This window comes from Sinohyriopsis cumingii, chromosome 4 (assembly GCF_028554795.1).
Source record: "Sinohyriopsis cumingii isolate HCF-2022 chromosome 4, ASM2855479v2, whole genome shotgun sequence".
Classification (NCBI taxonomy): Eukaryota; Metazoa; Mollusca; class Bivalvia; order Unionida; family Unionidae; genus Sinohyriopsis; species Sinohyriopsis cumingii.
The window spans coordinates 142,022,403-142,039,204 of record NC_142964.1 but is presented as its reverse complement, the minus strand read 5'-3'; the positions used below and the strand labels follow the sequence as shown (position 1 = coordinate 142,039,204).

The 16,802-nt window shown below is 35.8% G+C and overlaps 1 protein-coding gene across 2 annotated transcripts; it reads right to left on the bottom strand.

The window, feature by feature from the left end:
* Window positions 1-5,522: 5,522 nt before the first annotated feature.
* LOC149802223 (uncharacterized) lies at window positions 5,523-16,023 on the bottom strand. 2 transcript variants are annotated; one of them, XM_089956648.1, is made up of 3 exons: window positions 15,887-16,023; window positions 9,753-10,198; window positions 5,523-8,087 (listed from the first exon to the last, which is right to left on the bottom strand). In XM_089956648.1, the coding sequence occupies exons 2-3, from the start codon at window positions 10,027-10,029 to the stop codon at window positions 7,921-7,923; spliced, it is 444 nt and encodes a 147-aa protein (XP_089812774.1). In that variant the 5' UTR covers window positions 10,030-10,198; window positions 15,887-16,023; the 3' UTR covers window positions 5,523-7,920. The 2 variants fall into 2 exon arrangements, with proteins under 2 accessions (XP_089812774.1, XP_089812772.1); XM_089956646.1 differs by having other exon boundaries at window positions 15,736-15,919.
* Between the last annotated feature and the right edge of the window lie 779 nt (window positions 16,024-16,802).

Sequence of the window (16,802 nt, the reverse complement as noted above, 5' to 3'; positions counted from 1 at the left end):
ATAGTTAAAAGAAATGCCAGGTGGTTGCTATTGTAAATTTCTCAGCCAGTGACATTTTTTAACTTGCCGACAGAACCAACACTAATTTATAGTAAATCTAGCATGAGCAAAGATAAAAAAAAACAATTGCTGCCTAAGTACAGGAAGAGTACATGCACTTGAAACAAATATTAATTGTTGGGAATGGAGAAGTCCTTATGCTTGCAAAGAAAATTATACAGCATGCAAAATGGTCGTTCTTGGGATTTAACCTAATGGAGACTATATGAAGGTAACTATTGTGAATATTTAAACCCTGAAGGAGAATGGTATGTATTCTCATAGTTTACATTTACTGTATCATTTATTAATGTGTTCTCTCTTTGAAAAAAGCTTCAGCAACACGAGGTCAATAAGTTAAAATAAAGAACAAAAAAATTCACATAGCTGAACTCTCTCTCTCTCTCTCATATATATATATATATATATATATATATATATATATATATATATATATATATATATATATATATATATATATTGGATCATATTTTATTTTGATCATATGATGCAAAAAGAAAAAAATGCAATAGAATACATATGCATCCTTCTTTCTGTATCTCTCTTCCCCGCCATCCCCCACCCACCCCTGGAAAAATGCATTTTAGTATTAATGATGCAATTTTCCTATTGCTGGTAATCAATTCTAAATAGCATACAGTGATACTTTTAATATTTATGAAACTGGAAGTTATTATAATTTAATTCCACACATCATCGCGGGTTTTATCATATCTGTAACACAATAAATTTTCAGGTCAGCGTCATCTTATGTAGCAAAAAGTACATAATATATTTAAAATACTTCTTGTGAAACAAATTATGTACTTTTAGCAACATTTAATGATCCTGACCGGAAAGGTTACAGGTATGATAAAATTCGCGATGCTGTGTGGAACGAAGTGAAAAACACAATTCGACTTATATAAGGATGAAGGATGGAAAGTTTACCAAATTTGCTGATTCGACTTATACTCCGAATCGACTTAAAGGCCGGCAAATACGGTATATAATCTTGACTCTGCTACATGTTACATGGAGCCAATGCATAATCTTGAATATAACGTGGATGTGATCCATGGTAGGAACAAATCTGCTTATTAGGAAGGAAAGTCGCAAGTAAACCAAACGTCATGCAATGGAATGGCGTCAGCGGCAGTCATATTTTATCGGCAGTATAATTATAATTAACTTTTAGTCATTTACGATAATTATTCAAATTTCTCTGAAAGATAAAAGCTTCAAAGGTATCGGCAAAAAAATCTCCCTTGTACTATTAATTCTTTGCATTTTGCAGGAATAAAATATTACTGTAGACCGATATGGACGGAGCAGAAATAGCTCCTATCAGGTAGCATAATGGCCTTTACACTCATACTCAAGTTTTCCATGGATTAGACTTCCAGTGTCTTCAAATACAAATGTACTTGGGTTTGGGACACATATTCAAGTAATTTGTTTATTTTTTTTCACTTGGCACTCACTTGGACAATGAAATTCATAAAGATTTATGCAGAAGAGTTCTTTGCTTCATTCGCGTTACCCACGTATCAAGTTCAAAATGTATGTTCCAAGAATCACAATTGAAATGAAAGACGGTCGTAAACGAGCCAAAGATGTGACATTTTGAGACGACAAGTTGCCCGACCCTGTCGCTATGGTTTTTATATTTCTATCACGGCGAGCAAGAAATACGTTGGAAGAGGCGTTGACAACTGGGGAAAAGTATGGGCTGCAGCCAGAATGATTGTGATATGAAGGAAAGGTAGGATGGAGAGAGCATGGTCAGGGGCGAAGACTTTATAGTTTTCCCTGGTAACTCCTTTTATTTATAGATTTCTTGTACACATGATCTCAGCGGGCAAAACTTGGAAGTTTTCCAATACCCTTTAATCACTGGGTAGACAAAGTATATAAGTCTTTCGTTCAAACTTTCTATATTATTGTATGGGGACAACAGAGTCTCGGAACTGGCGATATTTTGGATGCCTTTGGTGACATTTAAAAAATCGCCGCGTATATTCACCACTTTAAAATATATTTAAAATTAAACTGTCGGTTATGATTTCATGACACTTCGGCACTAATCATGATCGACAGCGTGTTATCAAATGCGAAAATAATCGTGCAGTTCATCTATTCAAAATATTAAGTTTTTATTGTGCTTCGGGCTTCTGTGCACTAAATTGTGTCTTGCCCCAAGTCAGGTCTGAATAAATGTTTTATCGTTTAACTATTCTATAGGAAAAAAAATATAAACTGTAAAAAAGAAATAAAATCATAATAAAATTGCAAGCAGCGCACTTTGCGTTATAAAAATAAAAAAAAATTAAATTAATAATAATGATTTTAAAAAATGGTTTGGGGGATTAAAAGCTACAATGCACGAGGCTGTATGCTTACCTTGTTCAAATTCGCGCGAGAATGATGTTTGGCAAGAATTATTGCAGAACAACAAGGTTTCTAGCCAAACAAAAATATCATAGTAGGATTTTGTTGCAGAAGAACGGGCAGGTTTAATACCAGGATGTAGCACTATTGAACAGATCTTCAGTCTTTGAATCCTCCGTGAAAAGTATCTGCAGCATCAAAAGAACCGTTATCATGTCTTCATTGACTTCAAGAAGTCTTTTGACAGGGTATGGCATGCAGCCCGGTGAACCACCATGCGGATATGCAACATAAACGCAAACTAATCGACAACATAGAAAACCTATATGACAAGGCGACTAGCGCGGTTTTCATCAATGGCAACACAGGAGAGTGGTTTAGAACCACGGTATTAGTCAGACAGGTGTGCCTTCTCTAATCCACTCTCTTCAACATCTACCTGGAAACGATCATATCCGATGCCTTGGAAGACCATGTCAGTGTTTGAAGCAGAAAAATCACCAACCTGTGCTTCGCTGATGATATTGATGGCTTAACCTTAGCGAACTGTCTCAACCAGGCATCACTAGGGTATGGGATGGAGATGAGCGCTGGTATGACCAAGCTAATGACAAACAACCTGAGTAGCATCTAAACGAAAATAAGAGTGAATGGACAAAAGCTGGGCATTGTGACAAGCTTCAAGAATCTAGTTAGTATAACCTCTGATGAAAGTTTAAAACCTGAGGTTCTTTCGAGGATTGTACAGACAACAACTGCACTGCCTAGGCTGAAGCCAACTGGGAAGGACAGGAATATTGCGCTTGTTTCCAAGATCAAGTTTATGCGCTCCCTTGTCATGTTCATATTCCTGTATGCATGTGAGACATGGAACCTGCAAAGACCACGTCTTATGCGAGTATTTGCGCATTATAATCAGTGGTGGATGCTACTGAGTCATATAAAGATCTACTCACTACCGTAAGGAAAGCCAACTAAGATGGTATGTCACGTTTCACGCTTATCTGGCTTGTCAAAGACAATTATACAGGGCACAATGAGACGAAAGATAAAACAAGGCAGTGGTATGTATATTTAATTTGCATTGTTTGTTAGTTGTTTTTTTTTTTTTTAATTTCATTATATGCTATTCATAATGTAACATTATACATTGGACTTAACCCTTTCACATAAGGATTTAATTCTTGGATTGTGTTATTGTGATCCAACAAAAGACTGTTGGCACGTCAGCATTATACGGGCCACCGCAGGCACGCCAGCACTTCAGCATTTGATTTAATTTTGATTTGCACTAAAGTTTATTCAGAACTTAAATTATTAGGACTTGTGTCTGTAAGTTTAGGAGTATGTGTGATTTAATTCACAATACAGTAAGTTCTCTTTTTTACAATTTCATTTTGTATTGTGGTGAAATAAATTGTTTGATGAATTTTACAACGTTTGTCGCCTCTCACTCTTTTCTATTACTTATTTTAAGACCACAGAGTCGCAGTAGCAGACAGAAGAAGAGACGGGAAGATAACATCAAAGAGTGAACAGGCATGGACTTTGTCAAGTCCCAAAGAGGAGCAGAGAACAGATTAAAATGGAGAGAGGTTGTTGCAAAGTCATCATATATATTATCTGGGTAATACGAAATAGTTTGTACCGCGATGTTTCTAAACGTACCGCGATAAGTATGGCTGTATACTGCAAACAATTCAATGTTCGATGTAGGGGCCTGACACTTTTGTTTAATTTCCGTCTGTCAATAGATGGAAAAATATATTGCATTGATTGAAAGCAAAATAACAGAATATTATATCCATAATACTATTTGGAAAAAATATGAATTATGAAATCTGGTCAAAAGAAATTCACATCCCGCCCCCCATTAATTGGCCATTACCTTATGGTAGATGAATGTGCAATGTATATGTTAATTAGTATAAAAAATTGTAATCTAAAAACATAACTAAAGTTGGAAGATTACGCTAACACGACAGCTGATAAAATATCGCATTTACATTAGAGGGACTATTGATAAAATTAGGAAGAGTTGATACTAAAGTCTATAATTTTCTAATTTCACTATTGATATAATAGGCAGGGAAACTTTGAGTGGGATGCCAACACCCAGGCAAGATATTTACCAGCGAGGGCCAGTAAATATAAAATGCACTTACTCAACAAATGAGAAAATATTTAGTGGACTTGAGAAGTTATTTTAAGTTCAGCCAGAAAACATGTGCGCTCCTGAAAATCATAGGATCATTCACAGTCTTGCAAAGGAAAGTATATATACAACACTTTTGCATACGCTATTAAATTGCTAAAACGTTTTTTGTTTTTTTTGTTTTGTTTGCTTTTCTTCCGCCGAACGTTGGATACGTGTCACGTATCAAAATATTTTTTAAAGAAATATATATATATATATATATATATATATATATATATATATATATATACACACACACACACACACACACACACACAAGGTGTTTACTCGTTATCTTTCTTTCTCCCGACTTTTACACAAACAAAACCATGTCACGTAAGAGTTGTCCAAATTACATGGTTTTGGCGATAAACATCATGCCCTTGAGAAAGGTTACTTTAAATGTATAGCTAGTAAGTCTGCACCAAAGAGCGCGCACCTAACAAACCGTTGTCAACATCACGTAATTCAAGATAAAAATCTGATTTGATCGTCGATAACGATATTTACTTCATCGAAATGATAAATTGACCATATTTTAAATTAAGTGCCCGAAAGACAAAATGAAGATGGAAGTTCCGTGGCTCCCGTCGAAAGACGGCATAGCGAAGTTGAACCGCAATCATGCATACAGAGGTGGCGTTAGGAGTACGCGCGGCCTAGGGCCGACAATGACCGCGCGGGGCCAGAGTATCGGTATCTCGACTGGTATGCTACTGCAAACACTAATTATGTCTAGACTAGATCAACTTTCGCGATTTGGCGGAGAATATAGCTTGATAAACTCGTAAGGACGACCTTAGGCCTGAAGCGCGGGGCCCCCTCAAGAGCGGAGCCTGGGGCGGTCGCCCCACTTGCCACCCACAAACGCCGTTCATGATAATAATAATAATAATAATAATAATAAATTTATTTTTTAAGGATAGTACATTTGGTTCTGAATCAATCAACCAACATAAAATGTAGTCCTCAATAACAGAATATTAAAACTATAAATACAACTTATATATACAAATATAACACTACTTACTACAGTGTCTGACACACATGCATGCAGTTATAAAATATACATACACACATACATGCATACATTAAAATATTCGTAAGATATACATGTTGATTATGGAAAATAGGAAGGTGGTGGTGATATGCAAGTTAGATATCTCAGTTTTGTAATTGGAATAATCTGAAAGAAGAAATCCGTGACGCGCACTCTTAAAAGAATAAAGTGTTTATGTTTTTAAATAAAATAAAAATAGCTTAGAGAATTCTATTCAACAAATATACAGCAGAATACGTAAATGCCATTTTGAATTTATGCAAATATGAGTACGAGATAGACCGCACAATGAATGTTGTTGTTGTTGTTGTTGGGTTTAACGCCATTTTTCAGCAAACGATAGGCTATGCATGGCGGCCAGTATTAATGGTGGAGGAAGAACCCTGGAAAACCCCGGGAAGAACCACCGACCCACGAGAAGCTACTGGCAAGCTTTCTCACATACCCACATTGGCCGAATCCTAGACTCGAACCCACGCAGACAGAGGTGAGATGGCAGTGATCCGTAACGGAGAGCGCTTTAGACCACTCGGCCACAATGAATGAATATTGAATGTCCGAGTCAGGAAATCACTGATATGTTGTGAAGCCATGAAAAAGATCTCTGTGTCAAGTTAGCTTTGAGATGCTTTACTCTATAATTAAACAGTAACCGCTGTAAATTAACGAATACATGAGATGATGGATTGCCTTTTATTGTAATAATTCTAGCAGTCCGTTTTTTTTTTTTTTTGTTTTTTTTTTTTGTTTTTGATAGCTTATAATTATCGGATTAAGATTTGTAGCCCCGCAATTCTCCCATATGGAGCAACCATGATCAAACAAAGGCAATATATTGCCATTATAAAACATTTATAGTAGAGATTTTGGCACATACGAAGACGGTATGTCAGGCTATTCTGGGGAAAACCGCAGAACAAGGGCTTTATTTTAATTTCCTACAAAACATGAAGCCCATCTAAATGTTTTTTTATTTATATTTAATGTTATTTAACTTAGTTCCCTGAACAAAAATACCGATCTTTCCTAATTTGTGTATTCGTTGCCTTGACCCAGTTGGCATACCGTTAGTTTTATAAACTGACACAAGCGTTTTATTTTATTATGACTAGTTAAACATTATAATTAATGCCCACTATCTTGTATCTTGTAATTATACTGCATTTTTCATCCTTTCACGTTTCTTTCTGGACACTTTACCGAATTTTTTTCCTTTCAAAACTTAGTAATATCGCTTTGAAAGGAACCTTTCTGAAAATTTAACGCATTTTAGACAATGCCCGAATTAGGATATAATTTGCTGCAAGACTGAGATAGGCAAAGTATAGAAATGAGTTTGAAATAGATCCAGAATTCCGGCCATTTTTAGCTGTGAGCCGAAAAAAATAAAATGCTTAATGTCGCGGGTCGCATTAAGTAGGGATAGTTCCTAATCACTAATTATGCCTGTTAAGTAAAATATATATTTTCATAAGTACTGCCTACGTAGTAGCGGACCACGCAATGTGAAGGACTGGGCTGCGGGTTGGACACGCCTGTTATATAACGTGATGACGCTATTAGGCCATGTTACACGTATACAAATGATGTTAAGCAAAACCAAACAAAACACGTCATGTTATAAAATACATCTTAAAATAAATAAATTGCCTGAAGTAGATTTATCGTCGCGTACGTTTGTGAAGGACCTCAAAAGAATTTTAACAATTTTGAAAATCATTTCTTACACTAATTAATCTGTTGTTGTGACCCTACTCTGTCCTACACAAACTGGCCATATCAATCGCTTTATATATCGGCTGTTATCGCGGTCTTCACATGGTGTAGTCCAGTTGTTGACAGTAATCTGTATTAATTTATTCCAGAACGAGCCAAAAGACTGGCGTTTGCGAAAAATAATACGTTTCAGATATGAATGATTCACTATGGTGTCAAACTGGTTATGTCTTGTCTTTAAATGCCATGGGGTGAGTAATCGTTTTGTTGTAGCTCCGTCTCCTATCAGCCCCAGGCTTTCCATTTGTTAGTTATAGTTCCATTCATTTAATGAAGAATTTTCAAACTTAGTAAATCGGTAAGGTTATTACACATATTCTGATCTCAGAGTTTGCAAGTTTGACAAGTTGACATTAGAAGCTATAAATCACAGGCTGCTAGTGTAAGTATCGATCATGTCATGGCTGCGTTGTTCATCTGGAATACTGGACGACAGGAACATAATGGAATAGTAGATCTAATGTCTTCCTGGTGCTAGTGGTGACAGAGTAAAGAAAAGAGCCAGTGCCAGCACGTATGTAGCTATCCCCACTAAGATTCCTACTATCACACATATTTTGGCTTTCTTTGCCTTCGCTCTGGATTCGACTTCGTCCCCCAGCTGCCAGGCATAGTTAGCTTTCACTGGAAAAGATGCAAAGGACGCATTTATTGCATTTATATAAACATGTGTTAAGTAGTCAACTCAGGGAAAGAGATAAGGTTAACCCTCAGAGTGATCGCTAGAACAATATTGGAGTATTTCAGTTTATTTTTTCAAAATTTAGTGTCTAAACAATCCAAATTCCTAATAAATTAATATACTGCACTGTGTTCGCTACAATTAGTTAAATATGTATCAACAAGTAAGCGTTACTGCGCAGGAGAGTATATGAAACAATAGTCCTGTCACCAATTGTTTTCAAAATAGCAGATAAGTAGATATAATTCTTTTTAAAATCCACAGGTTTAAGAGTATTCTCTGATAAATAATAAGTGTATTTTGGTTCGGGTTGTTTTTTTTTTTTTTTTTTTTTTTTTTTTTTTAAAGTCCAATTCACCAGTCTGATTAAATTCAGATCCCCATTGTCCTGTGGAAATCTGACTTTAACTGGACTGATTCACAAGTATTGAAATCGCGTCAGAAATAGAAAGCCTGTGTGCCGATTTACGACAGGTCGTAAATTGCTATTGATATTACATCACGTGTATTTTTCTTCGACTTTATTATCTCCTTACACAGCACTGTTACTTAAAGTGTTTAAACAATAATTATTTCGTAGTAAGAGATAAACTTCGCAAGCACGTCATCTTACGTTTAATCTCTCAGAGTTCATATCGCTACGATGATGTTAAGTTACAAGATACGTCATGTCCAAGATGTAATCATGTGATGATTACGTCATTTACAGCTGTGCGGTAAACGCTCATTTTACAACAACCAATGTTTATTAGACGGCTACATAATTTAGTTGTATATTTTGCTTGCTTTGGGTACACTGAATTATGGCTGTTTCAGGCTCGTGCTTTCTTAGCAGAGGTGATTTTTCATGCACGTTTAACTGGACAGCTATTTGGGTGTAAATTCTGAAGTAAAGGAAAAATGAAAGAGGATGCAATATACCTAGGTGAAAAATTACTTCAAGCAAAATAATAAAAAAATAACAGATCTAACAGTGATGAATTCAAGCCATACTATTCTTTACAGTCTAATTTGTTTATTATTTTAAAGCTGAATAATATATTCCGTTTATTCTGGACTTTAGGAACCTTTTTTCGGCCCTTAAAGATATTATCTGAAAGGCTTTATCTTCCCAAGGTATGTTTTTTTTTTCTTGGCAATTCTTTATCTTTACATTTTACAACTTAACTTTTATCGGCACTATATAGACAGTGCCTTGCTGATATGTCGTTAAAAATCCAAACCCTAACCACACACACACACACACACATATATACATACATACGCGAATGGGATCAACGGTCAAAAAAAATATAAGAAAACAATTTGGAACTTCATCTATAATGTTGGAGAATATTCCGACACATAATTTGGAAATAAATTTTTATGGAAAGTCATGCACTGCATTTGATTGTATATAATTTATATACATAGTGATGCTTCGAAAAACAATCGATACATATTTTATTTTAGTACATTTTCGATTTCCGTTAATATACAGAGCATTGTGTCTGAATATTACTAGCGTCCATCGCGTGTTTTTTTTTTTTTTTTTTTTTTTTTTTTACAAATGTTTGAGGTGCAAAATATTTTCGTTAATACAGCTCAATGACAAGAGATCTACTTACACCCGTAGTGCCATCCCAGAAGACCAAACGCAAAGTTGCAAAGCAGGATGACAAAACATGATGTAACAACATAATCCTTTGGTTTATCCTTAGGATCTGGTTTGGTTTGTACTATAACGGTTGGCTGTCCTGGGTCCGACGTGTTGTAATACTGTACCGTATGAGATCCGGTATTGATGGTTGGATGTTCGCCTTTCCTCTTCAGGTCGACGTGAATCTCTGTATGCTCAATCGTTGGAGCCTGGTTTTGGGTTACCTTGTACTCATTATTTTGCATGACTAATGTCCTTTAACAACTGTCACACTTGCTCGAGTTTTGTCAGATTCTGTAAGATTCTGAATAAATTTCCCGCAATCGTTTGTGTTACTTATACAAATAAAAGTATACACCTTTTTTCTTTAAAGCTTTTTGTGTGTTTAGGCCTCGAATCGTCACTAGGTCAATGCTGGAAAAAAATAAAAAATAAAAAATAAATTCTCTTTAACGCTATTTGTGTGGGTTCAGGTCTCAAGTTATCATGAATAAATAAATAAACTTTGAATGGGACTTTGTGACCTTGATTTATGGACTAGTTTTGTTTTTGTTTTGGGCTTCCTTTCCTTCCGCCCCTAATGCAGTTTGTACGCTGAAAACTTGTACCAGTGTGAACGTCCATCAAGCGATAGGCTGTAGACATTTAAGCGCAACCATACTAGCAACATCTAATAACAGGTACATTCAAAAATAAGGTCACACCCACCACCCCGCGAATGTTGGCATTCTAATAAATTAGTAACGAGGAGTGATGAAAAAGTAACATTTTTTGAAAATAATGTTCACTTCATGAGATGATGCTGACACACACACACACACACACAAACACACACACACACACGCCAATATTTGATGATAAATGGGCAGTACAAAGCCCCTTTAGTTGCTAGTGTGTGCTGAATTGAATTATAGTTCATCTCCATAGATTCATGTCCTATTGACTCGAATGTTAATATGTGTAAAAAGCTATTTGTACTTATTTTTCATATGAGGATATTTCAATGAAATTTGGGAATCTTAATTACACATTTCAGGGTGAAATATTTTCATTCGTCATTTAACCGGAGTTCTACAAAATGCAGGAAGGTGTTGTTTTTATTTTTTATTTTAAAGTCTTTTAAGTGCATTGTATCAACGTGTCTCCATCATGCTTCCGAGTATACACAAATACACTGAGTATAGAATATTCCCCAAAATGGACAGTTACGAAGCGATATGACTGAAAAATTGTTAAAGCTACGTTAAAAATCTAAATCACACAAACACTATGTGGAATACTGTCAAAAGTCAAATTTAATCAAACAAATGGACTTAGAAAATGAAATCTAAGAATTCTACTAAAGTTTGAGACTTAGGTCACAGCGACCTTCTTTACATATAGTGGCGCTCTACTGTTTCGTATTTTGCATAGGGTTGGATTTGTAAAGAAAAAGAATGTCGCAGGTTTTCGCAAATGTAAACAACTTTACCTAACACCTGTTACTCTCTCAGAAGTTCATAATGTCTGTTGAGCCCCCCCCCCCCCGTAAGTTGATATTATGTAGGTATACCTGCAGTGCATATAAATGTCATATTTATAACTATCCAAACAGCGATTACTGGAAACAGACCTTGCCACATAGACATAACATGACAAGTTGAGCATGAAGTATAGGTCACGATGTCCTACCCTGGCTAGGAAGTTTGTTCTTTTCAATTTTTTCATGCAAGACTCTGATATCAAGCTCTGTTATTGCATTGGAAGCAAATCTAACAACCCGATAGTGTCAACTGGTCATTATAGGAACTTCGCAAGCGAAACAAAGATGGTGTCGAAAACATTCAGATAGCCGCAACCATTTATTCCCGGCAAAAGAAGAGAAGTAATCAGGGCATGCATTAGGCCGATTGGACCGATTTGGCTCAATAGGGCCCAGCGCGTTAATATTTTTTTAAAGTATATATATATATATATATATATATATATATAGAGAGAGAGAGAGAGAGAGAGAGAGAGAGAGTAATTTTAAAGCGATGGAAGAAAATTTTAAGTTCAATATTGTATAAAACTTGTTTCAAAGTTTTTTTCCAAATGACGTGCTCACAGTGGGGCCCTACGCGTAAATCCAGCGTGCCCCGCTAAAATGATCCAAATCGGGACCCGCTTTTGCTAAGGCCGTTCCTTGAGGTAGGCCTAATTACAGTATGTACTCGCTTATAAAACGAGTCAAACTGCAAACAACAAAGGTCCTCATATGCCGTAGCATAATGCGCCTGGAGATTAGGGACTATGTTGTTTGTTCTACTGATTACTCCTAAAAAACTGCACAGAGCCTATGCGCAGGTAGACTCGACTTATAATCCTACACGCGTATTTAAACTAATTAAATGATATTGTGAGATATATCATCAATACGATGTAAAAGCCTGTGTTTTACGGATTTTATGTTTTGTAACTTTATGTTTTATTTCGTACACCTTTTACTAAGTTTCAAAATCTTTGCTGCTCACCTTTGATCCTGTACTATATATTTACATTTTCTTGAAGGAGTTTATCTTTGACACACCTTATGCGTATATCCGGGTACTTTATTATTGATATAAATAAAGTGATGATTCACCCTGATATGTGGCAACATACTGCAATGTACACATGCGCATCAAAATTTGAAGAATATCGACCTTCTGAATACATTTTATATAACGTCATCATCGACCATTTTGAGGCCACTGGTAGATCTAACTATTCTTTGTATTGGTTGTGTGGCAGCTGTGGCATTTTCTCCTGGTATAGAATCTCGCTGTCAAATCTACGTGAATTTTGAATCCCATACAAATATAATACCGATGGAAAGAATAACAAATGGACTTTCCGACAGTGTACATTTTAGTAGTTGATGCCCTGATTTAACCTTAGTTTAACTTTGTATTTTTTTTTTTTTTACGTCTCTTTCTTGGCCTACACACATATCACCATCATATTTTATATGGCCTTAACTTTTTATATGTCTACTTTCGTCCAATCTTTTATGGTGATGATCGCAAACGAACTATCTTTTGATGTGCAGCTTCCGAAACCCGTGTTTAGTATGTGATAAGAGCTGAAATAAACGATCAATACGCACAGCCTGGTGAAAATGTATACTTATGACCACACCAGAGAAAATGAAAGTTTCAGTAGTTGATATATTTTATTTCGCATTGTCATGGATAGAGCCTTACTTTGTTTGCCTATATTTAATTTTTTAAAAAAATATTTATTTCTTCTGGAAACCGTTTTTCTCCATTCTGTTTGAATGATGATTTTAAATATTAAATACGTCAATACTCTGCATTGATACCCCTGAGCCAGCGGTAAGCTAACAACGAAATTCGCAGACAAGCCAGAGTAGTATGGTGTGTGTGTGTGTGTGATTTGGACTTTTAACTTAGCATGATATCCCACCCAGTCACATTATTCTGACACCAGGCCGACCAGTCCTAACATTAGTACCATTTTTATAAGTCTTTGGTATGACTAGGCCGGGGTTCTAACCCGCGACCTCCTGCATCCGAGGCAAACGCTCTAAACCACTTAGACCACCGGAGCGGTCAATGCCCGAGTAAAGTGTGCTATAAAGCAATACGTAAAAGATATGAAAAAAAACCCTGTTATAAAGCTTTTTCGGATCAAAGATAAGGGACAGATCTTTTAATTGGGGAAGGGGGTGGCTGGGATTTTGTTGTATTATTAAAACGTATTTCCGGATCTCAAACAGCTTGAAAAAAAAATATTCGTGCTCTGATTTATACCCCAGGAAAGCTATTATAACCATTATATTAGCTGAAAAAAGGAGAAAGTTAAGATGAGATAAAAGAATAAAATAAATCAAGCCTGGAAAGAACATCTCACCCTCCACAACAAACCCCGCAAATTAAATCTTCACATGTGAATGGATCAGTGATGGAGACGTCATACCTGTGTGTAATGTGTGCTGTAGCTTGACACCGATTCAAAACGCTGAAAAGTGTGCTTTGACTTACATTAAAAAATCTGTTTGCTGACAGTTTACAATCGTTTCACATTTCAGGCAAGGTTTTTTGCTACTACTTTTCGTGTCCGTCGTTTGTGTTGTGTACTGCCTGCCTTTGACCTTGCTCAACTGGTGATGTCACGTAAGGTGTCTTTCATACAAACACGATTCGATTATATTGACACTATATCAAAAATTCCTTTGTAGCCGAAAAATGAAATACACGTTGCGGAATAGTTAAATGACAGAGTACGTGGGCCAAATATAGAAACTTACTAACGGTTATTTATCATACGTGACTCGACCAGTTTTTTTCATTTGCATCTATGAACACTATTAATCAGTTCTATAGACAACTAGGTATAAAATGTTCGCATCCTCAGGTGGGCGAAGTAAAGCTTGCCAAACCTTGAAGAGCAGATAAAGATTTTTTATAATTTTTTTTAATAACAGGTTCAAATTTAATTCTATAACTTGGATAATTGTATACAATTTCTTTAAAATTTCACAATATACATATGAATCTTGGTTTTGTTCCTTTCTTTCAGTGGTAATTGTGTCAAAACGAACGACGCATTTAACGACATTGGCATGAATAAGTAGGCTGTACATTCTCACTTTTGTTTTTGATGGTGTATATATATATATATATATATATATATATATATATATATATATATATATATATATATATATATATGTGTGTGTGTGTGTGTGTGTGTGTGTGTGTGTGTGTAAATAAAGACATTTAAAAAACATGCGGATGATTCGAGTGTTATTATCACTGACTTATCAACCTATATAACTTACATGCATGTACATGTAAGCAAACTAATTAAATGCAAACTTTATATATATATATATATATATATATATATATATATATATATATATATATATATATATATATATATATATATATATATATATATATATACTTTTTACTTAGTTTTGGCATTTATTGTTTACATAGGATTATGGCAATTGCAGCAATTTGCCCTATGTACAGTCTTTTCGAAAAATCTTACTAAAATTTTAATCCCAGGAAAATATTACACCGATTAAATGAGCCCACTACGGAGGCTCTGGTAGCATGTGTATATTAGTAACTTGTGGACTGATTTTATGTCAGTGTGACTTTACGCAAATGGAACATTTGGGTTGATCAGCTGCCCGTTTAGCCTCCGCACATATGACCATGGGGGGACCTGAGTGGCCGAGTGGTCTAAAGCGCTCTCCGTTACGGATCACTGCCATCTCACCTCTGTCTGCGTAGGTTCGAGTCTCGGATTCGGCCAATGTGGGTATGTGGGAAAGCTTACCAGTAGCTTCTCGTGGGTCGGTGGTTCTTCCCGGGGTTTTTCCCGGGTTCTTCCTCCACCATTGATATTGGTCGCCATGCATAGCCTATCGTGTGCTGAAAATAGCGTTAAACCCAACAACAACAACAAGATATGACCATGAGGATTTCTTGGGATGAAAACAGTCTTCCTTAGTTTCAGTTTTAAATAATGATTCCAAACGAACAATGGACTACTTCACAAATATGTATTTGAGATGGGACCACTGTTGAATTGATAAATATGATCAGCATGGTTAATACAGATCGTGATTACATCAGAATAAGTGAAAGATCCACGATGCCATTAATTTTCTTTCGCTTTGTCCTCAGACATATATATATATTTTTATATTACTGTTTTCTATTTTCCCCTCCCGTGCCTCAGTTTAGATATTGAAGAATAACTGTATCGATTACACCTGGGTCCACGATACAGAATGCATACAGACGATAGGGAGAGGAATAAAGCGTGGTTAAATGACTGAGCAACGTGTGCTTTATAGCAGTATATAAAATATATGAAAATCTGTCCATGAAGATTTCCGTCTAGTGATCAGTGTATGTAAAAAAACACATTTTTTATCCGTGAGTAGGTCGATGATGTAAACAACTTACCTTTGTATATTCTAAAATTTTGTGTCGATTCTCCGTAAAAACAGACACTATCACGATTTAGAGCACGGAATAACTGAACATTGAATAAAATATCCGTTTGCTAACAGGGCATAACCATTTTCACACTTCATGCTTTCTTATACTACTTTACCTGCCCGTCATGTGTTTTGTGTACAGTACCGTCATCATTTGACCTTGTTTAACCACGCCTTCATACCGATGATGTCATATAAGGTGTCTTACATATAAACACGACTCGATCAGCGTGACACATTATTACCGACAAAAACATAGTTGTAGTCGAATAAACACATGCGTAGTAAAGGTAAACTGTTGAATATGTGGGGCATATAAAGGTACTGCCTTCTGGTTATTACCATACGTGACTTTACTAGCGTTTTCAGTTGCGACAACGACAGCACCCCACCCCCCACAAACAGCAACAAAACGCGCGAAAACAAGCGACGACGACAACGACAATAAAATAAATTACTACTAATAATGCAAACCAGTTCTTGATCATGATGAATACTTTACACTGAATGTAATCAAATAATCAATACAACAAACTATAGCATGATGGCTAACACTAGAAGAAGTAAAGAAAAAGGGGGTTAATGCGAACTCCTTCAAACACAAATGTTTCAGCCGAAAAAATATTGGAAATGAAAGCTTTCTAATGTGTAAGATATGTGTACTTTCAATTCTACTAGATATAAAAAGTTGTAATTAGTGGCAACCATTGAAAGGCTGCCATGCTCCAGTACGCTTTACCCATGAATGACGCTAGCAATGGTTTTAATAGTCCATGCTTCAGTACCTTTAACCCATGTATGACGTTAGCATTGGGTTTAATATTTCATACCCAGTACCATTTACTCATGTATGATGCTAGCAGTGCGTTTAATATTTCATACCCAGTATCATTTACGCATGTATGATGCTAGCATTGGGTTTAATATTTCATGTCCCAGTACCATTTACCCATGTATGATGCTAGCAGTGCGTTTAATATTCCATGTCCCAGTACCATTTACCCATGTATGATGCTAGCAGTGCGTTTAATA

Bases quoted from the DNA above. Each gene is read 5' to 3' on its own strand.
- LOC149802223 (XM_089956648.1), bottom strand. From the start codon at position 10,029: ATGCAAAATAATGAGTACAAGGTAACCCAAAACCAGGCTCCAACGATT. The intron at 8,088-9,752 runs GTAAGTAGATCT...CATCTTTTCCAG, and splicing joins TCTGGGATGGCACTACGGGT to TGAAAGCTAACTATGCCTGG.